The sequence below is a fragment of the Anastrepha ludens genome, chromosome 5 (genome assembly GCF_028408465.1).
Source record: "Anastrepha ludens isolate Willacy chromosome 5, idAnaLude1.1, whole genome shotgun sequence".
NCBI lineage: Eukaryota > Metazoa > Arthropoda > Insecta > Diptera > Tephritidae > Anastrepha > Anastrepha ludens.
This window is the reverse complement of record NC_071501.1, coordinates 40391066-40416706: the sequence shown is the minus strand read 5'-3', so window position 1 is coordinate 40416706 and position 25641 is coordinate 40391066. Positions and strand designations below refer to the sequence as shown.

The 25641-nt window shown below is 36.5% G+C and overlaps 2 protein-coding genes across 4 annotated transcripts in view; one reads left to right on the top strand and one right to left on the bottom strand.

The window, feature by feature from the left end:
- Positions 1 to 13819, top strand: part of LOC128862918 (general transcriptional corepressor trfA) — a 31901-nt gene extending 18082 nt beyond the window's left edge. For 2 of the 3 annotated variants that reach the window (XM_054101743.1, XM_054101744.1), the window contains exons 2-6: positions 15 to 248; positions 3672 to 3897; positions 5646 to 5872; positions 6394 to 6565; positions 9252 to 13819. In XM_054101743.1, coding sequence (XP_053957718.1) covers positions 46 to 248; positions 3672 to 3897; positions 5646 to 5872; positions 6394 to 6565; positions 9252 to 11009 — 2586 coding nt within the window. In that variant the 5' untranslated portion in view covers positions 15 to 45 and the 3' untranslated portion in view covers positions 11010 to 13819. The remainder of the gene's footprint in view (positions 1 to 14; positions 249 to 3671; positions 3898 to 5645; positions 5873 to 6393; positions 6566 to 9251) is intronic. The other variant, XM_054101745.1, reaches the window with a different exon arrangement.
- A 6770-nt stretch (positions 13820 to 20589) lies between these two features.
- Positions 20590 to 25075, bottom strand: LOC128863862 (HEAT repeat-containing protein 3). Its single transcript, XM_054103238.1, has 10 exons — positions 24614 to 25075; positions 24137 to 24554; positions 23899 to 24078; positions 23679 to 23828; positions 22626 to 22780; positions 22468 to 22544; positions 21284 to 21527; positions 21082 to 21222; positions 20881 to 21018; positions 20590 to 20822 (listed from the first exon to the last, which is right to left on the bottom strand). Exons 1-10 carry the CDS (start codon positions 24953 to 24955, stop codon positions 20700 to 20702), a joined length of 1968 nt encoding a protein of 655 aa, XP_053959213.1. The 5' UTR covers positions 24956 to 25075; the 3' UTR covers positions 20590 to 20699.
- Between the last annotated feature and the right edge of the window lie 566 nt (positions 25076 to 25641).

The window sequence follows — 25641 nt, the reverse complement described above, 5'->3', positions numbered from 1 at the left end:
TATTTATTTTCTAGATATTAAAACAGGCATCATATTGCCGCAGATATGACTAGCTTGAATGGCGATGCTTTTGTTATGCGCAACGGTCGCTCCACAAGTCAGGTATCCATCTACAACTATCCCGAACACCTAAATCCATTCTACGAGGATGAGCAACACAAGCGTTTACGATTTTGGCACATAAATAAATCGAATGGCAGCGGCAGTCGTCGAAGCAGTTTCTCATTGAGTGGCCTCAAAGATGTGTGGTGAGTAAAAACCGAAAAAGAGAATCAATCATGGATATGGAAAGGGCGCATAATTAAGCACCCTGTCGGAAGATTTATAATTTTTGCAAATGACGTCGTACCTCCATTATATTTGACATTTGTGAACTGGACGGCTGTAGTATACAAACAAGCAATTGAATATGTAAAGGTCAAAATATGTTAAATGTTTCCGAAAACTCTAAATCATTTTTTTATTTAGTAGCACAGTTATTCAGAAACAAAATTGGGTGATTAATTGTGTGCCACTTTGTAGACATGTATGTCCATTCACTTGCACGTCCATCCGTTTGTACTTTTACTGGAAGAAAGTCTCAAGTTTACTACAAATCTTTAGACGAAATGCGAGCTAGACATTAAAGGGTTGTTGGTTTATATATGTATATATAATTGGCGCGTATACCCTTTTTGGGTGTTTGGCCGAGCTCCTCCTCCTATTTGTGGTGTGCGTCTTGATGTTGTTCCACAAATGGATGGACCAACAGTTTCAAGCCGACTCCGAACGGCAGATATTTTACTAAGAGCTTTTTCATGGCAGAAATACACTCGGAGGTTTGCCTTTGCCTGCCGAGGGGCGACCGCTACTAGAAAAATGTTTTTCTTAATTTTGGTGTTTCACCGAGATTCGAACCAACGTTCTCTCTGTAAATTCCGAATGGTAGTCACGCACCAACCCATCCGGCTACGGCGGCCGCCGTTCTTTATTTGAATTGCGTCTGAATTTTGTATACCTGTGAAATATGTACTTCACACACAGGTATAGAAAATTCACTCTTCCTGCTCGCTTCCAATGTAATCTCGTGCGCTAAAGACGATTCTTGCGTCCAAAAATGGTCAGAAAATTGCGGGTTGAAACCCCATAAAATGGTATTTTTGGGAGTTTTACTTCTACTTTTCTCAAAGGCTGACGTGGTAGATCATAATAAAATCCTACCGAAATTAAAACTTAAATTTTAGACTAAAATAACAACTAGTTCTAAACAAAAACCTTAACGATTTGGAATAAAATGAGGTTAACCCTTGGAGCCTAATGAGAATTAGCCTATTGAGATTTCACGGATTTTTACCAAAAACCAATATTAAGCTAAGCTCATAAAAACCCTACTCAGGGATTTTGAAGGTTTTTGATTGCACATAACTAAGGAAAATCACCGCTTTTCGGTGGCTATCGGTGCGTTTTATATCTGGAATTGAGAAAAATAGTGATAAAAAAATGTTGTTTTTGGGCTTACCACTACTTTTCTTAAAAAGCTGGCGTACTAAAGACTTAAGCCTATACTTAAATTAAAGCTAAGGTTAACCCCATTTTATTCAAAACTGCTTCTTTTTTTGGCGCCACGAGAGAAAGTTGTTTTGACTTGTACATCATAACTTACAACATAATCATCTGAAACCAAAAATATTCAAATGCATTTCTTAAAGGAAGGGTCTTTCGATATATGCCTGGTGGGAAGTTTTTAATTTTTAAATTTTTCATAGTACCTGGAGGACAAAAATCCTATTTTCGTTAAAAAAATAGTTAGTTGTTATTAAAATTCGCTGTCTTCGCTTGGTATTTCTGTTTTAACAAAGGTTTTTTAACATATTCTATAGAAGCTGGAGATGTAAGGTTACCGAAGTCGAACTAAAATCAAGCGCTTAGCTAAAATCAAATTCGTTCGTTTATGGAAAACTTTGCACCACTGAAAAATGAGTTTTTCAACTATAAGTTGGCCGTAATATAAATATGAAACAACAAAAAATATCTAAAAGCAGTACCTCTCGACAAGTTCTACAGAAATAATAGGACTATGAATAAGTTCGTGCGGTTTTTTTCGAAATTTGAAACTTTATTGACGTAAAATGGTTACAAATTTAATATTCAAAATATTATCCATCGCTTACTACTACTTTTTCCCATCTTTCTGGCAATTCACGGATTCCCTTTGTGAAAAATTCGGTCGGTTTTGCCGCAATCCACGAATCGATCCATTTTTTGACTTCATCGTAATTACGGAAGTGCTGGTCAGCCAGGCCATGTTGCATCGATCGGAAGAGATAGTAATCGGATGGCGCAAGGTCTGGACTATACGGCGGGTGGGGTAGGACATCCCATTTGAGCGTTTCTAAGTATGTTTTGACCACTTGTGCAACATGTGTCTATCGGCGTATTGCGGCCGTTTTTCTCGCAGTGCTCGGCTCAAACGCATCAATTGTCGTCGGTAGACATCCCCCGTAATCGTTTCATTCGGTTTCAGTAGCTCATAATACACAACACCCAGCTGGTCCCACCAGATACACAGCATAACCTTCAGGCCATGAATATTCTGCGCCGACGTCGATGTTGAAGCATGGCCAGGGTATCCATACGTTGCCCGACGTTTTGGATTGTCGTAATGGACCCACTTTTCATCGCCAGTCACAATTCGATGCAAAAAACCCTTTCTTTTGTGCCGTTGAAGCAGTTGTTCGCATGCCATAAAACGGCGTTCAACGTCTCTTGGCTTCAATTCATACGGCACCCAATGGCCTACCTTTCGGATCATTCCCATGGCTTTTAAACGTTTGGAAATGGTTGATTGATCAACTCCCAAAGTTTTTGCAACCTCTTCTTGCGTTTGAGCCGGATCTTGATCGAGCAATTCCTCCAATTCGGTATCCATGAACTTTGGCGGCGCACCCTCGCGTTCTTCGTCTTCCAAGCCAAAATCACCACTTTTAAAGCGTGCAAACCACTTCTGGCACGTTCGCTCAGATAGAGCATGCTCACCATAAACTTCCACCAAGATACGATGACTTTCGGCTGCTTTTTTCTTCATATTAAAATAATGAAGAAGAATTCCCCGCAAAAACACATTATTTGGCACGAAATTCGACATTTTCAAGTGTGGTAAAAATATTGTTGTTTACGCTTCAAATAAAAAACTTATACTGACGTTTGTGCCTTACGACAGTAGCTCTCCAATGAATGTTTGGAAATGTGGATCGATGGAATAATAATCAAGTTACGCCATCTGTTGTAAAACCGCACGAACTTATAAATAGACCTATTAGATAATTTTATTTTCTATTTTTACAACAAATATTTGTGAAACATATTTTCCAAATCTTTTCTTCCATTTAACGTGCATACATAAATAGTAATTTCTATAAGGAAACACAAATTAAATGTTTACTACTTATACAATAAATGTCCATACTCAGCCTATCTTAAACACTTACTTTTGTAATTCGAGCTTCCATATTTTCTAAATATCTACATTGAGACGAATTTCCCGTCTCGCCCATTTTGGTGCATATGTATGTATGCAAGTAGGAAACGCTCCATGCCTATTTACATAGTTATCGAAGTATATGTATAAATATATTCGCTTATATGTATATATAAATAATAAAATTAGTTTATTCCTTTGCATGAATTAAAAGGGCCTTCAAGTCATTTCGCCTCAAGAAAAAATCTTCCACACTTGGCATAAACAAAACATCAGAGAGCCCACCGCCACTACGTCGGGATCTGCAGCCATACAACACGGATAATGGAAATGATCTTAGTCTACCGGACTACAGAACTCGGTATTCTACGCCAGCGGACGGCAGCTTTCAGCGTAATGCGGCGTATAGGAGTTCTTTGCAAAATGTGGCTTTAGCAAAGGTAGGACCGTACAATTTTTGATTTAAATTTTTAATTACCTTACCACTGCCATTTCCAAGTCTATAAGCAAAATAAGAAATTTCAAAAAAATTAGGAGTACACATCCTTGGGCAACTTTTTGAAAATAGCAAAATCAGTTTTTAAGGTACGAAAACTTTACAAAGACTAGATTATACTGGGAATGTGTGCAGGCGCGGAGGCAAATTTGTTTTTTTTATGTTGTATAAAATTCTCTCATAAAGAATATAAAATAAGTTTATATTTATAGGTTTTCTAACAATACTTTAATCATAAAATTTAGGAAAATGCCAAGTAAATAAAAAAGGAAATAAGAATCTTTTTCAGGTTCTAAAAAAAAGCTTCTGTAATAAAACAAAAGCAAAACATGTTTAATGAAAACAAATACAATCCAAATCAAAATGGCACAATTAATTCTAATTCGGCTAATTATTCTAAAATGTTTTCCACTGTGGGAATTATTTTTCATTTTCGCAAGTTGTTTTGGTAAAAGTTGCCACAATAATTAATGGGCAAGATACAGCTGTGTACCTTCTCGGCATAGTCCCATGATGTAAGTTATTAGATACTAAAGGTTTACTATAGTTCCATCTGAACTTCTTCAAAATCTTCTTCTAAGTTTTCACTGAAAAAAGTATGAAATTTGTACACCAAAAATGCTGAACGTCAATTTGGAAACTCCTCAAGAAGCAATGTTAGGTTAGGTTTCTGTAGTTGTCACTGAAAGTGTAATACATCTTTTTTAAACTCAAGTTTACCGCTCTAAGTCCCAAAGTGGTTGTACCATTTCTTCTCTCTAATAGACTATGAAGTATTGAGAGCAGCTGCGGGTTCTAAGCCTATCAGACCTCCAACGAAGTAAGAACGATCTCAAGTTTTGGCAAGAGTGGCACAGTAGCAAAGAAATAATTTTTTTTTTTTTTTTGAGAGATGTAAAATCAATCAAGAGCCTTAGTCAGTGTGGGACTTTAACGCCACCAATAACACCTCAATTCCGACGGTTCATCCTACAGGAATACCGATTTGGTAATTACGTCTAGAGGCCATCGTGAGTAATAAGCTCAATCATCAGTTACATTTGTCAGCTGTTCGTCTTGCTGCATTTTATCGATACGCCAGTTGTTCTTGCTTCTACGTTCGTCTAGCATCATGCCTTCGCCTCAAATCAATGTGGCGAAGTTCTACGATAATTCGTGCTACAAAAGCTTGCACCGCCCTACACTCTTCATCTGACGCTAGGTCGTCGCGTTCTTTATTGAACCTGCTGCAATAAAAGGCCATATGTTTGACAGTCTCCTCTTCGTCCAACCATTCTGGGCAATAAGGACTACTAGCCAAGTCTAGCGATGCAGATATTTTTGGAAGCATCTGTGTCCGCTTAAAAGCAGCGTTAGGAAAAAATCAACGTCTCCGTGTTTTCGATAGAGATTTAATGACAGCTTGGCATTCAGCAGTAGATAGTGATCGGTTGTGCCACCTTGAGTAAGCCCCAATATCAAAACGATCTTTGTAACTTTGTATATGAATATTCCCACTCAGTGCACTATCCTACCACCCAAGAAAGCCCCCCTCCCCTCTTTTTACATTTAAAAATCATGGTATTTAGTAACATCTTACGAGATTTCAGTATTTTGTGACTTAATTGAAAATACGTTGAAAATATATTCAAAAACCCATTTCGTTGCTTTTCATACCAATAACGTTCCATATTTGTTTGTTTCTTCTTGCAGGATAATGGCGGCTCACAACTAGATTTCAATCGAAATAATCAGTATCGGAGCACCATACAGGTGATGGGCACAAAATCCAACAACCGAAATCACAACTATAACAATAACAATGTTAGTTCACGCACAGTACCGGTGCCACATCCAAGAAGGTATGTGTATGGTGGATCTGTGACGCCACAGCCACTGCGTAATTCTGATATCGGTGCAGGCGTTGGTCTAACGCACGGGTGAGTTCACGTTACAATTCGTTTCGTTTCGTTTTGGCTGTTTCAATAATGACTTTAAGTGAATCAGTGGCAAAACAAAAAGTTTTTCGTTACGGGCACTTACGGTTCCATACATACATATATTGTTCACAATTCTTTCTGGATGTATACATAAGAACATATTATATAAAGATATATGTTTTTACATACATATGGTGTCAATATGAAGCAATACATTCATATGTTGTGTGTACATATGTACATATGTATGTCGGGTACTAGGTGTATGTATTTTTGTTTGTATTCATTTATTCTCATGGGTAAAGTATTACTCAACGGATGTGTCTCACCCCACCAACAAATGTGTCTAAACTTGTTTACTTAATTCAATACCACAATATTTATCTTAAGTTTACACATTTCCATATTGGTTACATTTGTTGCATTTGTGTGAAAGTGTTAATTGTGACGTTTTTCTTTTTTTCTAATTTTCGGTATCTAATATACCTTTTTCATTATTTTTTTGCCACACACTCAATTAGATCATCGCAAATTAGTATGGCAAGCACAAATCCATTTGATACAGACGACGATGATGAGGAAAATAATGAAGATGTTTCGTTGGCCGGTGATAGACAGATCATAACTTCAACACCCATTAAGCAACGAATGCACCGTAAAAAACGTCGTGCACCAGCGCCACCAACCATTGCAGTGAGTAATAGCTTATAACTTTAAAACAATTTTTACATATTATCAAGTTTTGGTATTCCTATACCCAACAACTTGTAAAGTAGGGGAAAGTGAGAGAGCAAAATGACAATTCATTTGGAGGGGAAGTTGCAAGTTTTTACTAGATAAATTTTTACTTGTATGAATTCGCAAGTGAGAAAAATATCTGATCGCAAAGTAAAAATAAACACGAATTAAAATTTACGAATTGAATCCATTTCTAAATTTAAATTAAACTGGTGATTAAATTGGAGAGTTTGAGTAATTATATTTTAGATATACAGGGTCCGGCACTCGAAGTGTAACCAATTAAAAAGGCCATAAAATTAGTTGGGAAAAATTCTTTTATTCAATTCAAAGTAAAAAATGTGTGAAAATAATACAAAATTAAGAATCAATTAACTTTTCTACTTCTTGCCTTGACTACGGGCTCTTGAGACTGTCCAGCAACAAATCGAAAGCTGCCCAAATGTGACTTTATTTTGACCCACTCGCGGACAATGGCATTTTTCAGCGCTTCGAGACTCGTGAGTTTTTTAGTTCGGAATTTCCTCTCCAAAATGACCCAAAGAGAATAATCCATCGGATTCGCGTCTGGTGAATTTGAGAGCCATTGTGTAGACGTTATGAAGTTTTGAACGTTGTTTTTTAGCCATTCTTGGTTCACTCGAACTTTGTGAGGCGGTGCCGAGTTCTGTTGAAACGTCCATAGTCTGCCACCAAAATGTTTGTCTGGCCACGGTATCAAAGCAACCTCCAGAATACTTTCCCGATAATATTTTGCATTTACCTTGACGCCAGACTCGATGAAAGTGATTAGAGACTGTCCATATGTGGTTACAGCAGCCCAAACCGAGTAAATGTGAGATAAGCAAAAACTTTATTTACTTTAAGGTGCTTGAACTCACGAACAATCGCTGGTTCTGATTTACAGCCAAATATCATATAATGCAATCACACTATTACGTTTGAAATCCATTACTGAATTTCTTTTTTCGCGTTTACTCTCGGCAAAATGCCCGCACGCTTGTAAACAATTCTGAACTGTCCTTTAGCCAACTTACAGAAAGCTGATGCCCGTGCATGAGGTGCGCGAGCGGTCTGAAATTGGTTACACTTCAAGTGCCGGACTCTGTAATTTTTAAAGTTTATTTGAAGTCATATATTGAATAGGAATCGGCCAATAATATGAAGGAAGTTACTTTTGAACCACAGCCTCCAGTCACCGTTGCTGGAGTTTACGAAATACGAATCGCAAGAATACAATTGTTAAAGGAATTTTTTTCATCTGCTGCGATGATGAAATTGAACAACTTCTTGTGGACAAAATACAATCACGTGATGCTAAGCTCGTTATTTTTGTATTTTATTTGCTTTACTTATTTATTTTTTGTTTTTAATTTAATACGAGGCAGTTCAACTAAATTTTGCTGTGGTAATGTGCGTAAAACTTGCAAATTGTTACTGGTTTAGCGTTCATGTACTTTTTTTGTTGATATTTTTCTCTTTGAGTGCGAATTCTCGCAAATTAAGTTACCTTAAAGATTCTGGATAATTTTTACATGAACAGACCTATAGATGAAAAGACTCAAAAAAATAACCACAGATAAAGAAAAGTCAGGATCCACCGCGTTAGCTATTAAATTAAAAGCGCTTAGACCTCAAGCAATAGGAGCATTGCTTTCAAACAAAAATGGCAAACTTTCTTGAACTGGCGCAAAATTAAAAAAACTAAAAACGATGTTAAAAAGTTGATTTATTTTATTTAAAGTAGTTTCCTTTGGACTCTATACACAGAAGACCGACCGTTTTGCCAGATCGGGAAACATATCAAACCATTATCGAGAAACATATCAAAGAATACTACTTAATTGTGCGGGATATACCTTTTTTTATTTTCCAACAAAGTCTCCTTTTAAGTTTATACACTTCGTCCAGCGCTGTTCGAGTTTGTTGATCCTTTCCGAATAATAGGAAAATGATCATTCGTTCTGCAATCACCTCCCCGTTTGAATAAAATATTTTTCCCTCGAGCCATTTCCATTCATTGTAGCCATTGCTGCGACGTGAGCTGGTGCGTTGTCGTGATGGAAAAGGAAAATCACTCGACTTCCTCGATTCAAACGAATGCCCCACCCAACTAACCAACTAAACTAACTGATCTGGTAACTAAATAGATCTGACCAAGAATGAATGAAAGCGGAATTGGGTCCATCATCAACCATCACAGACCAGCCTTCTATTATATAAGTACAGTGGTTGGTATCATCACCAAGCATAGCCTAATGGAGACAAACGGGAAGCGTGTGGAGTGTCCTTCCAAAGCCTTCTGCAGAAACGAGTAGGATTTAAAATGATTTAGAACCTGCAGTCATGCACAATATTTTATGGTTTATTATAGAGAAGAAGTAATTTCATTACATCGGCAATTGCAACCAAACAAGTGGTATCACAATGAGTATTCAGGTCTAAGTTGACGCTTCTAAATACTGAAAAGAGTGACAATCCTCGTAATCGAACCTTTCCTAAAGCTTATCTTAAAAAAATGCATTTTGAATACCGCGTGTGGCAAACTTTGATTGCACTTTCCTTCGGACCAAGAAATGCATCTAAAACCGATTTCAGTTCTATCCATCTCATTTTTTTTTTTTCATCTTTCTTCTAACAGGTACACAAACCAAACTCTTCGGTTGTCTCTTCACCGGATTCTAGTCTCGATGAATCACCACATCCACAACCACTTCCGGAATTGCGGATCGAAGAATGCATGGATATTGCAAATCTAACAGCAGCTATTGAAGATTTCGTAAAAACTTCAAACGATGATGAGCCAGAGTCAATACCAGTCGCTACAAATAAAAAACCAATCGACCAAGCCACGCAAGAAAGCGCCTCTCCAAGCAAAACAACAGCACAAAACGGCGACTCTAATGCAGTTTGCGATAGCTTGCCACCTAGTCCAAGCCAAAAAGAAGAAAGTATAAATACTGTCGACACTGTCATGGTGGAAAAAGAAAAATCAGCCAAATGCGTACCATCAGAAACGAAAGATGGCTTGGAAATGAAGCACACGGAAGTGAAAAATATTAATTTACCAAAAGCTAATACTGAAGCAGAAGTTGGCCACTTGGAATGTATACATGTTCATATGGGAAGCCCACGCAATACAACTCCAACCGAACATGCCGAACCTAATCAGTTAACAAGTTTCCGCGGAAAACAAACCCGTTCACCTGAACCACGACAGCCGATTACAACGAAAACTTCTTTCACACTCACCACGCCACCTGCAGTACGGCGAGATTCCACAAGAAATGCTAAGATTGCAATGCAGACTACAGAAACCTTAACATTCCCCGAAACAGATGAGTTAAGGATTACAGAGGACGTCACCACATCAAAGTCTTTACAATCGCCACGAACAACGAAGCCCATAGTATCTGCTAAGCCACACATTGCTGAGATACACAAACCGGCCAGAGGTATTACAAGCAAAAACATAAAAAGTGACGAGCACAAAGACGCAGTAAAAGAGAACCGACAACCCCCAATGAGCCCAGTACCGCCAATACGTAATCACGCGACAGTGATACTAACGCAAGCATCTGTGGTACAACCAAAAGAAACAGAGAGTGAATTAAAGATCGAGCAACAAAAAACAGAGGTCTGTGTATTACCCAGCGATACTGTACCTACCACTTCCACGCATTCGCTAACCATCACAGAGTCACATGAAGATTTGCTCGATAAAGATGATACAACGAGTCACATTTCTAATGATACAAAAATTATAAATGTCTCAAAAACGCCACATCGAACACAATCACCTACAGAAATGCGAGAGGAAGCCTTAGAGTCACTGTACCGTCCGAAACCAACCACTTCATATCTTGAATGGAAGCAATCGCCACTAGCACCGCTCGAAAAAAGTGTGCCACCAGAAAAACGTAAGTCCGTTAAGGATATCATCGAATCAATTAACAGAAGTCAACGTTTGTTAAATGCCTCTGCCCATAAAGATGCAGCACATAACGGTTCTAGTCTCTCTATTGGTGCAAGCAACGGTAATGAGACACCTTTACCACAACGAAAATTTAGCGGCCAGTCTACGATTGAAAAGAATGTAAGTGGTATTAAAAGCCACGAGCATAACGGGAACTCCACAGTGAATGGTGGGCATGATGCTGACTTACCTTCTACATCAGCGACAGCATCGTTAGCAACGGACGATAATGCAAATTTAAATGGCGTTGCTAGCGACCTCGTGCAAGATCCACAAAAGCTTAATAATAATGAAATATTTAAGAAATGCACGGTCAAGAAGGATGTACAATACGACTACAGAGAACAATCGCCAACAACTTCTAATCTCGATTGGAACCCGGTACCCAAACCCAAGCGAAATAAAAATTTGTTAGAACAATAAACTTAGTCAAAGGTCAAAGTTAATTTTTGACTAGTCAGTGCAAACCTTTCATAGGCCTTTCCTTTAAACCTTGTTTTGCTAACGATATTAAATGAGGTGACCTTAAAGGTATAGAGAGAAGAAAAAACCGGGCTTAGCTGAGTATGGCATAACCCCTAGATGAAATTTTAAAAAATAATGCGGATAAACATACAAAAATGCAAATTACATGGTATAATAAATCAGTTAAGCATATGTATATATATAACTGTGTATTGGCAGTATTGCATATTTTTAGGAAAATTTTTTTTGGAAAACCTCTGACTTTGTTTAGGGAAAGTTTTTCAGTCCGCTAACAAAACTTGGTTCGGAAATTTCACCACATGAAAATTTATTTGTTCCAACTTGATTTTATTGAGTTCCAATTGGTTTTTTGCTGCGATAGAATTTCCTAGCCGATTTTTGTTAGAGAAACGGGCAGAGACTGCAGCACTTCGCTACTATTCGTTCTTTAAAAAAGCTCCACAACTCCCGATCCGTTCCTGTACTAAAACTCGCGCATGGCATTAACCATAAAAATAACTTCAAGCATTGAAGAGGAACAAAATAGCTTCAAAGAGCATATAAAGATAAGAAGGTGCGGTTCTCGGCCCGTTCCACTAACAACACTCAGCTTACTACTGAAAAACCAATTGGAACTCATCAGAATCAATTTAGAACCGATCAGTTTTCAGGTGGTGAAATTTTCGTTGCGTAGTTTTGTTAGCAGAACTGGGCGAGTATTGCACCTTTTTGACTTTAAATGCTCTTTGTTGGTTTTTAGTTTAAGGAACATCAAGGATGATAGGTGAAAATCAAATATTTGAGAGTAACTTCATCGGGTACTCAACAAAAGAATTCTGACCGTTCATTTCACACGTATTTATTCACTCGTCCAATCAGAATATCACCAACACAATCTCAGTTTTTTTTTTTTGTGAACAAATCGCTATCATGCCCTTATGACGTCAGTCAATCAGCTGATTCTTTCAAATTCGCTGAGAGCCGATTAACGGTCTGATGTTGGCCCGACCTCTGAAACCTTTTCACCATGAATCAGCATCGTACGCGAGTTTCGTTAGAGGTACCGGTCAGAAGTGCAGCTTCTCTATTTTAGACGCTCATATTTATAACGTTGAACAGGGAAGGCGTGCCACTCGCGAGCGATATATACTATTTCTTGATTGGCGCTATAAGTGCCTAAGCAATTTAGCTGAATTTAACAAAGCGGCTGTGGTTTCTTCCTCGTGCCAAAAGGTGCTGGTGGAACACATTAAGTGAAGCCAAGCCCGTCTATATTTGACCTTTCCAACGTAAGAGATGCATTTCTCTTCCTCTGTTAGCAGCAGCAAGTATCTCATTTATTACTTTCAAAACTGGATCGTTTACATCCATTGGTGCGACAGGACTTAGCCAGCATAACCGCTGGATTTGTCTTCACATCTCATTGCACCATCGTTTACGATTGCTATTGTCAACGCGCAAAAATTTATAAATCTTCTGCAGAAGGTTTGTCTTGACCATTCTATGGTCCGCCCCCCCGCCCGACTGTGTGGGACGGGCATAATGGGAGGCTTATAAAATCTGGTATTTGTTCACCAAAAGAGGTCTTGAGTACTCAATTGCCTACTTTCTCCAAAGGCTGACAAACAACATCCTGGCATAGTAGAAATTTAATTGGGAAGAGTTACTTCTTAGCGTAGGAAATGTCGTTTCAGAGTTTTAGTAATGTGCATCTCTCCTGGTTTTAACTTGTTTTTGAAATTCACTACAATTAAACTCGCAATGAAAACTGACCGCAGAAAACATCTAAAATAGGAAAATCGCACTGATGTACAATGAAAACGAGCAGGATGAATCTTTACTTACAGAACGGGACCGGGAGTGCATGTTTTTTGCATGTTTTAAACGTTCTCTGTTGCCCGTTAGCAATTTTCAAAAATTAAAGGATATAAAAGCTCAAAAAACCGCGTCAATGTTGCAATATTTTCTTCATATGGTGCATATGTATATATGACATACATATTTACACAATATCGTACAATTGCACCTCGCTAACTGTGTGCATACGAATGTGTTGCAATATATGTATGTAAAACAAAGAGTGCCCCATATTTTTTTATTCGTGTCCTTGTACTTGATGGTGCACTTTACTCTACATATAAATATTTTTGTTAAGACTAAGATGTTATTATACATACATACACATATTTTATTTTGAATTGTTTTAAAAATTGATTATTACACCAAAGAGATCTACCAATATATGTACACACATACATGCATATGTATACGCGTTTACTCAATTATTTATGTGCTGGATCTTTAATGCATACCTCTTCCTCTTGGCCACATATATAAGTAAATGGAATGGTGCAGCTGCCAAGCTGGCGATATACATACATACACACATATTAAATTAAATTTTATATTAAACATAAGAAATAAGTGGTAAATGTGCAATCTTCTATTTAGATATTAGACTAAATACAAATGTTTTTCAATTAATCCAATTGCGTATCATAAAAAGAAATTCAACGTTGTACATTATATTTTAATATAACTATATTTACAATCTGAAAAAATATGTAAAAGTATAAAAAAATCTAATAAGAAACAGAAATGCATTAATATTTAACTAAAAAGTAGTTTGTTGGTCAGTAAGTATTGAAAGAAGTGCCGAATAAAAAATATCCAGATAATAAATTGATTCGCTTGTTAGTCTGTACACTTCCATGTAGGACTACGCCGGCGAATACGAATTTTGACCGGTAGGTTGTAGCGCAGTGTACTCTATGTCCCATGTGATACCAATTCAGATTTCAGTAAATTCAGCCAATTTTTTTTTATTTCTCAAAGTCTATGATTACAATAACCTTTGTTGATGTAGGGACAATTTAGAGATATTGGATTTCAAATTGAAATAAGACAACGAAAATTCAAATTGGCTATGCAATCTTTATTATTTTTGTGTAGAACCATTCATTGCATTTATTTTTTAAAGATAATCCGTCTCAAATGTTGGTCGCAACTGCGCCATAATTCGGTCATCCGTAAACACCAAATTTGAATGTCTCGCTGGATGACTTCCAATGCCTTACTCGAAGCTGGTTTATTCACAAAGCATTTGGACTTTACATACCCACACAAATAAAAGTCCAAAGGTGTGATATCACACGACTTGATGGGCAATGCACTAGTCCGAGACGAGTGGTAAATTGCTCACCGAAACGACGACGCAGTAAATCCATTGTTTCACAGGCTGTATGGTAAGTAGCGCCGTTCGCCATCTTGTTGGAACCAAATGTTGTGGAGATCACGGACTTCAAATTCAAAATGCCATTTATCATAGCGCGATAGCGTTCGCCATTCACTGTTACATTGGCACCAGCCTCGTCTTTGAAGAAATATGGCCCGATGATTCCACTCACATCAAACGGTTGTGTTCAGAGGATGTAATGACTGTTGGGATGGCTTTAATGGCTTCGGGTTGCTCTTCAGCCCAAATACGACAATTTTGCTCTTTGACGTAGCCATTAAACCAAAAATAGGCCTCATCGCTGTACACCATAAGTTGGCCTGAGCGCGCAATGAACAATTTTCACAGAGTGTCGATTTTCGTAATACAATTGTACGATTTGTAATCGTTGTTGAGGCGTAAGTCTTTCCAGATGAAATGTTAATGAATACTGAAAAAATGTATGTATTTAAAAAAACCCATATTGGAAAAAGTACCTCCTCACTAATCACCCTTTAGAAGATTAAAATTTTTTAAAAATTAAATATTCGAAAGTACAAGTGCAAATCCAGTTTTGATAAAATAATTTCGATCACTAGAATATGCACATGGACTTAAACGAGGGTTGCCTTTTATACTGGGTTAGGGAATAAGTTCATAGCTTTTATATATATATATATATACTATTTTTTTACGATTTGTTTACTTTTGGCAAAGTGTAATTATTCATTCGATATAATCTTTCTGCTCTACAAAATTATGTTAATTGTATTTTTGAATTATTTAATTTTTAATTAGGTTTGAGACTTAGAAAGGGAATACCCAGAAGGCAAAAATCAACATTTTACATACCTACTCTTCTTTGCTTTTTATTGAGGCCAAAAAGCTGCCGAAGCAGCCCGGGACATTTGCAATGTGTCGTTATGGAGAAGGTGTCTGGCCTATGAAACAGCACAGAAACGGGTTGCAAAGTTCAAAAATGGCGACTTTGAACTCACTTTTTAAGGAGAACGATTGCCAAACCAGTCGTGAATTGGCGAAAAAAATGAACTGCGATCATAAATCGATTCTCAATCATCTTCAGTCAATGGGATTTACCGAAAAATTGGGAGTCTGGGTGCATCAGGAGCTCAACGAAAAAAATAAAGAAAGTTGCCTTCAAATTGCTTCTCAGCATCGCGACCGCCATCAAGCAACACGCGATCATAAACATCGCTTTTTGTACCGAATCGTCACGGGAGATGAGAAATCGTGCCTATATATCAAGCAAAGAAATGAGTGGGTGGCTTCAGGAGATACACCAAGACCGAAAGTCAAACCGGATTTTCATCCAAAGAAGATCATGATATGTGTGTGGTGGAACTGGGAGGGCATGGTGCTCTGGGAAATGCTCGAAAAGAAGTCCACAGTCAACAAGAAGCTCTACATTGCCCAGCTGCACCGCATGAATGAGGCATCCGCCATATTCTCCGCACCTTGCACCTACCGATTACCATTTTTTCCGCTCCCTGTCAAACTATATGAAGGACGTTACCTTCGATAACAAAGAGTTCCAAAAAGCTGGCTCAACAACTTCTTTGACACTAGACCAGGCGATTTTTGGAGGAACGGCATCACCAAATTGCTCGAGAGGTGGGAAGAGGTCGTAAACAGAAACGGCGAGTATATAATTGATTAACTTATTGATATAATTATTGCTTTTTATTTAAATAAAAGTCTTCTGTAAAAACGCTACGAACTTATTGCCCAACCCAAAATTTTGGGTTCAATAATGAATCCACAGTAAAATAATAAAGAAAATGAGTTTTTGTTTTTCAAAATATTCTCCTTGGAAATCAATACACTTCTGCATTCGCTTGAACCAATATCTAAAGCACCTTTGCCACTCAGGAGAGGGTTCCTTCTAAACGAGCTGCTTAAAGGCTTCAACAGCTGCTTCAGGCGTTGAAAAACGTTGATGTCCCATTTTATTTTTGATGTTTGAGAGCAAAAAGAAATCATTAGATACCAAATCAGAGCTGGCGGATAACCCTTTTATTCGATCTTGTGCTCAAAAACTCTTTTGTGCGAGCCGATACGTGAGAGGTTGCATTGTCTTGATGAAGGATGATTCATTTTCGTGTGTATCACTAACGTGTGTTTTAAGTTTATCTAGGGATACAGCTGGGGAATGATCAAATTTTCCGAAAAACCAGGCCACCATTTGCTTTGAGGTGCTTCTACTGCGAACAACTTCTATTGGATTAAGCTCGTCTTGAAACACCAATTCTGTTTTGTTTCCAGCTCATATGTAAAAATGTTCATTTCATCATACATCGCTGGCCGAAAGTGCGAAAAAAAATTTTTTATATATAATACTATTTCTCAGGTTTGTATGTACAGGTATCCCTCGTATAACGCGATAGTTACGTTCCAGAAGAATTGCGCGTTTTGTAATTCCGCGTTATCTAAAACATAGTTTTCATATAAATTTGGGAGTTATGTTCTAATAGGTTTTTTTTAAATAAAATACATACAAAATAACAGATGCATATATATTTCAACGCAATACTAAAGTTCAGACTTTCTTATACAATTAAAAACACAAGATATGAATAATAATACATATGTACATACATATTTCAAAATTCAAAAAACAAAATTTAAATAATTATGTGCACATTAAAAAATTTAAAAACAAACTAAAACAAATTAAAGGTTTATTAAAAACTTTATTGTTATTCTTCAAACTTCTTATGGAAATTAATCTGTTTCACTGTCTTCAAAGATCTTTGCACGTGGGCGTTTTGGGGGAGCAATAGCTTCATCAGAAGATATTTCTTCAACATAGTTTTCGCCATTGGATAAGAAACTAGTTGTGGGACCTTGTGGTTCTTCTACTGGTTTTATAATTGCAAAATCTGTTATCAGTTTTTGGTGGGTGGTTTTTTTAAGCTCCTTTTCTGGTATACTCACACATGTTGTGAAGGTAAAAAAGGGTAATTCCCGGTTTACATTAAAAATACATTACATATCATATATATGTGGTACGCAAATTAGTGCTACCAGATTATATAATTATGTATTTTCCCCTTCGCGTTATATAAGCCTAAATTTCGCGTTGTACTGAAACCTAATTTTTCCAAATCGCGTTATATCGAAACCGCGTTGTATAAGACCGCGTTATACAAGGGATACCTGTATTGCAGTTTTAGTCAAGTAGAAAAAAATTGCATACTCGGAATTTTAAAGTGATCGTCAACATCTGGATCCTGCCTGCAAAGTATATGCTAAAAGCTGAGCCTAGCGTAAAGAGGTAAATGGGAGCAATAAGCTTTAAATTATTACTATATTAAATTTCATCCTTTCATTCCTTGATTAGTGAAGCTTCTTCTCGCTTTGCTCTTCAGAATCAAAGAAAAATGAATGAATGAGAATTTTAGTTGAAAAAATTTTAAGATCAATTTGAAGTGAAATTATTGGATGCCTCACTACGAAACCATTTGTTTAAATTAGACTTCCATAGCAGAAATAAAATTAGACTGCGGTACGAAATCTTGATCAGGGCCGGTCCGTATTAGACTTACGCTCGGCTCTGGTTTCAGCGGGTGCACTTAGAACCGAATAACCAATTTTTCATGGGTTGAGGCGTATTTGAACTTACCCGTAATTTTACAATATATAGTTTTGTTTATTTGTTAATAAAGTATTATAAGTTTTTCAAAATATTAAGTTGTTGTCCTCATTTCGAAAGAAATAAAGACCGATGTTGCCAGCACTGCTCTATGAACTTCGCGAACATATTTTTCTTCAGTAAATTTCCGCAATTTGAAGGCGTTGTTCTGGCGTTAAAGTTTTTTTTCATGATGACTTGCCAAACCTTACTGAACAGAAATGTCAACACAGTTTGCCACTCTTAACTGTCAAACCATACTTATTCATAAAAAACACGCGATACTTAACACCCTATATTAAGGGAAAATCGTATTATGAAAAAAAAGCGCACAGAAAGAAACAACTTTACCTTTACATATAAAAAAAAAATATTCTTAATTTTTGGATACATTTTTAAATAAACACACAATTCTCTTTTCAAGACTTGATCTAAAAAAAATATATGCGTTTCAAGAATAATTATCTACTCGAAGTTGAAGGATCCAATAAAAAAAATTTACACTAAACAGTTTTTTGTAATAGGTGGCCATATGTATGTGTTGATGATGATACAAGGCAATAAATCTGAATGCTTCAGAATTAAAAATGGAGTAAAACAAGAGGATATGCTCGACGCAATAAGGACTGAACAGAACTACCCAATTATTCGTATATCCGGATGGCATAGCAATTATCATCAAAACATCCACGCCCCATCCAAAACCTTCGCGGATATTGAAATTGCAGCTGGTAGAATTGACCTTAACATCAACGAAGATAAGACAAAATATATGATGACTAAATAAGCCAACATCAGCAAACTAAAAATTTGCGGTTTTTCTCTTGAAATCGTGGAATGTTTTACCCACTTCGGTTTCAAACTGAGTAGATACAATTCAACAAGACTCACCATCGATGAGAGAATCCAAACAGCTAACAGATCATAAGCGTAACTAACGAAACTCTTCACATCGAAATTACTAAACAGACAATGCAAATTGATTCGGAACAAAACCATCATTAGACCAGTCTGCTATGGAGCTGAATCGTGGACGCTAATTGAAGCAGATAAAGCAAAACTGCAAACAAACGAAAAATACTCAGAAAAATGCTGGGAGCTATAAAATATCACAGCGAGTCTCAGATAAGGTGGAACGACGAGCTAGATCAGCTTATAAATGGCGAAAATGTTATACGTTTCATCAAAGCGCACCTGGTAAGATGGCTGGGTCATATAACAAGAATGGGCGGTATGAAGGCGTTCAACACTAGAGCAAGAGGAAGGCCGAGTACAAGATAGGCCGACGAACTAGAGGAAGACATTCATTAACTTGAGATAAGGAATTGGAAAAAAATTCGCAAGCGATCGAGATGTATGGAGGACCCACGTACAGCAGGCCAAACTTCACAAAGAGCTGGAGTGCCAAAATATGATGATGATGATCAGAAAATTTATAATTTTTGCAAATCTCGTCTATCATATTTGGCACTTGTGAACTACACAGATGCCTATTTGTGTACTGCAATGGAGTGCGTGATGATCTAGATAAAGATTTCCATCACTCAGAATCATTTTGTTTTTTTATTTTAGTAAAAAAGTTGATTAAATTTGCGCCACCTTGTATAAGCCACAGATACAAATATTCACTTTGAAAAAAACGAAAAATTAAAAAAAAAGTTTTTGAATTTTATACGTTAAATTAAAGGGGTTAGAGGACCGAAAAAAAGCGAATTTTCCAGAATTTTTTCAGAGAAAACTTTCAAAATTTATTGATCTAAATCTTTGTACACATATTATGTTATCTTTTAACTGTATTTTAAGTCTTACTATTAGTAAAAATATTTATTTGGAAAGGAGCTACAGCTGATCTCTGGGAGCTCCTCTCAAAAAAAGACGTTTTGCGGTGACCGCTATATCTCTGAACTGGATCCTCTGAAATTAAAAAAACAAACAGATTTCGTTAAAGTAATGTTAAATCTAGTAATTAATCGAAGGAATAAGCAAAATAAATTTTTTTGGCAAAATGGCGGTTTCCGGCCAAAAATTTCGGCCTTGTTTATAAAAAACAAATATTTATCGGTGAAAAAAAAATCTTCGATTAATTACTAAAAAATATATTTAAGCAGCTCGTGTTAAAATTTGGGACTAATCTGTTTAGCCGTTTTCGAGTAATGTTGGTCACTGAAAACACCATTTTCAGAAAAACGCGTTTAAAGTTTGTCTTGTGCTTTCAAGTACTCTGAAACGCCTTTTTAAATTTGCATGTAACTTCGAAAATATTCACCGGAACGATATTAAGTTTTCTGTGTGTATTCTTAAATACATATGTATATGTACATTAAGAAAGCAAAATAAAAAGATCGATTTTTTTTAAATTCCAACTGTATATAAACCCTTCAGAACTAGTTAGCTAATTTTCAAATTAGTATCAAAATAAAATTTGTGTAATAAAATTTGTTTTTTCAGTTTGAGTACAAAAACGGACCAGATACCCCAGGTCCTAAAAACATATGGCAAATCCCTAGCATGTAAGTACCTGGACAATCAAATAATTGGTGCTACCAAATTACTAAAATAAAATTAAGTATTGCAGGAATACGCAATACGCAATTGCAGGAACATAAAAGTTACTTTTTACTAAATTATATGACATTTGGTTTTAATCAAATAATAAACACACTGACTTTAGCTCTAGTTTTTGTCATCGAAAAGTCTTATTGTCAAATAAAAGATATACGTATTTATGTACATTAAATGCATTTCTGCAACGAACTTTGAATCGTATTGGATTTTAAAAATTTTACGCATTTTTCGCGTACTTATCGGCTTCTATTTCCATATATCTAATGAAACGCGACAGATTTGTGCGCACAGTTTGCACAGCTGGATAACGCTCCTTCAGTTCACGACGTTGCTGCCGTATCTAAGATTAGGTGAAAAATACTTTAAAAATGCCTTGAAAATGCGCCAGTTTTAAATACCTTATTTCTAAACATTTTCTCCAACTTTTTCAGCACTTCGGGCAAATTCAACTCAACAATAATTTTTGGCCAATCATTATCGGCGAACATGTCCATTAAGGAATCAAGTGCCTCGGAAATGGTCCAAACGTCATCTTCCTAAAAGAAAACACTAATTAATTATGACGACAACTAATCACATTAACAAAATAAATGCTTGACCTCGACACACGCTTCTACGATGAATGTAATTATAGTGCGAACTAAAGTTTCTGGCAATAGGCAACCCAGTGTACCCAACATGCGCAACCAATTTGCACGAATTTCAGCAACACTGCAATTCTTAACGCCATTAAAAATTAACTGAAAATTAAGATAGAATAATTAAATAAAATTTTAGGGCTGGCTGAAGCCGCCTTTATACCTCCAAGTCATTATCTGCCATTTGACCGAATAGTTCTTTGTTTGGTTTTAGACGTTCTAATGCAGCACGCATTAACGAAGTTGCCGGCTCCATGACGGTGACATCTTGAGGACCCTTAAACACTTGCTGGCCAAGTTCTACCCAGACATCGTAAATGGCTTTAGCGCCGCCCATGTCCTCGGGACTCAGCGCGTTGCAGAGGTTTTGCAAGCAAAGCAGCGAAGAAATACGCAAGTTTTTCACTCTGAAATGAAAAAATTGCATAAGTTCATAATATTGATCTATAGCATTTGGCTGTTATTTCTTAAGTAAAAATTTTCTATCAAGTCAGATATTAAGAAGGTAGAACTGTGTTTGCTAAGTTTAAGTTCAGGGCCAAATTTTATGTAAGAGATCATACGAAATGAGAGTCCTATGCTACCAGTCAAGTAAATTTCATTTTTGAAATTTTAAAATATTTACATATGTATACTAGGGTGCATCATTCTGCATACGAAATAAAAAAACGGAACTATTTTCCAATTGGAATTATAAAGTATTAGTATTACTATTTATTATTAGTATTTACGTGAGCTGAACCGATTTGAGAGTACCTGCAAAAACCGAGTTTTTTGAAAATAAAATGAATTTTAAAAACTATTTCTTCCAAATGTCAAATTAGATGATAGAAGTATTTTAGCTTAAAAAGTCTGCCTAAAAATATTTGTAAATTCTATTAACAAAATCACAATAGTAATATTTGTGAAAAAATGGGACGCGAATGGGTTAAATGGGCAGAGAAAATACCTTTCCAATGATACCTTAGAATTTTAAATCGGCCAAGATTTGACTGAATTATTCAGCTCTTCGTTAAACCTAAACTTCCAATAGAAAGTCAGAAATAGCATCAAAAATCGCATTCTTTTGATTCAGTTGATACAATTTTTTAGAAGCAAGTTTAAGCTTAAACTCTTCTATGATCTCAGTATTTTTTTTCTAACTTTTAAAAACTAATTTTATTAAAAAAATCGATTTTTGGGTTTTTCTTTAATATCGGTCTAGCTCACGTAAATCTTAATATATTTCCAAAACATGTTGGCGGGAATTTTAATATATAATAAATTTTATATTTCCGGTGGAAAAAAACCGCAACTTTTTTGGTGAACCATATATATATAATTTCATTTAACCAGGTGCACACTTACTTCATAACCAATCCTAAACTGACGTCGCGCAAGGACTGTGCCACATTATCAGGTAAAACTTGTGCTTTTTGCCAAAGCTATAAAGAAAAACAAAAACAAAAAGATGACAAAAAGAATTTAAATTTGTAGATGGTTATATTTAAATTTAATTTGTTTACCTTTTGTACAATTCCCAACGATTTAATAATTTCAACCAACTCTGCAGGAAGTTTATCCAAGTCTTGAATATCTCCATTACTATTTGAGTTTTCAACTTCGTAGTCCACAACACCTTCACCTTCAGATGCATCTTCCCCTTCTGAATCGACCCACTCTGTTACAATAGAAGTTGCAAAGGAAGCGAAATGATTGTATAATGAATAGGTTATTTAGAAAAAGTAGGCAATACAAAAATATTTGTTACTGATCTTAATTTAGGTAGACAATTTACTGGCTTAATGATTAGATTACTGAGTAAGTTTGTATTTGGTGTATACGAGCCCTGAATAATGTACATCTATTGGTTGTTGTTGCAGTAGCAACCTTACTCAGCCCTGCCTTGGTTGGCATCCCCGAAGTCGTCTAACAGTGGGCCCGAGAAAAGTATTATTTTAAAGGGATTGAGCCACAGGAAAATGGAATGAATCTACTAAACCACAATACTCTTAATAGCCAACTCGCGCTGTCATCTGCAAAGGTAATGGTTTATCTTCATGGACATTCACGAACTTTCGTCACTGCATCACTGTAATTCAATTCAATGAGCAAGCTCTGTGGTCGACGATCAACGGTGGTATTTAAATTTTAAAATTATGTTCCCCCGATAGTGGGTGCTATGATACTGAAACAACAAGGATTTAAATCGGGTCAGGGACTGTCAGGTATACTGTATGCTGTTAAACACAACCAACACTCGCTCGGACCACCTTTTCCACAATATGGACAGACGTCAAAGCCATCGGTATTAAACGGTACAGCAGACATTTATTCTACGGGAGCCAATAGGAAGAAGCTACAGATCTGTCAGAAACACAAATACGCCCTAAATATTGCTGAACGTTATAGACAGTGTTTGGTATCTGCTACAGTAATAAAAACATGAAATTATTAGCGATGAATTTTACAGAATGAAACGAACGAAACGATCCGGATTTATATTCCCGCACTCCCCGTTCACGTATGGGAAATGTTTATGCTGCTACAACAACACCAACGTAATCATTTCTCCTTACCTTCATCATCATTGGAAACTAAATTCGTAATAATCTCTGTTGCGACACGATGAGCATCCAACAAATTTGCTACATCTTTCATTGCGATTTCACTTTGTGTTGGCAATTCTTGGCGTCGTCTGCGCAAAGCAGCGGCTTCTTCCGTCTCTTCTATAAAAATAACACACAAGTTGAACCAAACATGTTTTGAAAATTATTCATATTATATTTTGATCCAAACCCTCTTCTGTTTCCATATTTATATCCAGTACTGGCACACAATCATTTCGTTCATTTTCAACACGTCCATTCAACACATTTGACAAGGCTTCTTGCTGGTCAATAGCTAATGTTTGTGCTAAGCAATTTAAGATATTGCTAGTGTATGCCGCTGACAAAGCTGGCACATTTGACAAAATACCTAATAAAAACTCCAAGTTAATAGATTAAATTCGAATTATATTATTAAATATATATACCCGCTCCTAAGGTCCTCAGATAATGTTGTCCATAACCACCCGTAAGTTCGAGCAAACTTAACAGCGCAGGCACATGCTGAGTCAACACATTCCATACCCTTTGATTACTCTCCGACACCACTAATATGCACTGAGCAACTGATATTGCTATATCTAAACCAAAAATTGTATGATCTAGGCAACGAATTAAGCTCCCAATTAATTGCGTTTGATTAAAAGTGTCCAGCGCTATCGTTGAACTCTCGCAGAGATTCCATAGGAGATTTATAGCCTGCAAAAATGTGTCTGATCGTATATCTAATTGGCCGCCCATTGCACTATCAAAGTTCGGTATCCATTCGGTGTTTTGGGCGTATTCGTCGAGTAGAGTTAAAAGTGGCGTGAGCACGTCCTGCTCAACAAAGATGTCACATACTTCCTAATAAGAAAAACCGTTTAATAAAGATTTTTATTTGTTTTTCAATTGAAATAGCTTACGGGCATACACACGGTGAAGTTACGTAGCGCTCCTGCAGCTGCATTTCGCAAAGGTTGATCACGATCAAACATATATGGAGCTGCTATTCGTATAATGTTACTTTCGCAAATGGCAGTTAATTTGTCCTTTTTGCCAGATTGCACTAGCACAGCAAGTGATTGCAAAGCATTTAATTTTTCTTCGACATTTACATTCAATAGTTGCTCTCGCATTGTATCAACCGGACCCAATCCATTGTCCATTAAATCTTCATCGCCGTTCAAGAAGTCATTAAGGTTAGTAGTTCCCAAAGGATTGGAATTTGCAATATGCCGTACTCGGTTACGCCTCGTTTTACCCATTTTTAACGCTCCAATTCACTAAAGATTTTACTCTTCCACTAGTATTCAGCAGAAGGCAACACGATGGAACAAATTCAAACCCCCCACGTGCACGAACACAACAACAATAAGTTGCATACTTCACTTTGTACATTATTTAGCGGTTTACACTTTTTATTGAGAATTCTCCTTTTCGAGCTTCGTTTTGTTTTGCTTTATTTCCTTTGTACATATTTTGCAAATTTTTCGAATTTCTTCATCATTTATTCGAACCCGTTCATTAGAATGGGATGCCGTATTAAAGGTTTTGCTTCCAATAACTTAAATACACGACTTCGATTCTCCACTCGAAATCAGAAAGGGGGTCGGCAATCCTAACGAGAAGTTCGAATTAAATACAAATTCTATTGTTAAATCATAACTGCCTTTTCATACTTTAACAACTAGAGTTAGTACTTTCTGATAATTCAAATGCAAAAAAAAACATGCTTCAGTGCCCAAATGCATAAGTTGAACGCTTTTTCAGCGAAATGAAAACTTTAAAGAGCAAAATTCTTAACCATTTGCCCGTACTTCGTAACTATTCCACATAAAAAACGTCCAAAAAAAGAAAATTGTTGGTGTGACAATTATAATATACCGGATGATGTAAATTGTTACATTGATGATAAACACGTCTATTAAAATTTAAAATATGACTAGTCTTG

What these genes read in the sequence shown, in the direction of transcription:
- LOC128863862 (XM_054103238.1), bottom strand. Translation starts at nt 24,955, where the DNA reads ATGGGTAAAACGAGGCGTAACCGAGTACGGCATATTGCAAATTCCAAT. An exon ending in ACTTCACCGTGTGTATGCCC is followed by an intron (nt 24,555 to 24,613) that starts GTAAGCTATTTC and finishes TTTTCTTATTAG; the next exon opens with GAAGTATGTGACATCTTTGT. An exon ending in AAATATGGAAACAGAAGAGG is followed by an intron (nt 23,829 to 23,898) that starts GTTTGGATCAAA and finishes TTATTTTTATAG; the next exon opens with AAGAGACGGAAGAAGCCGCT.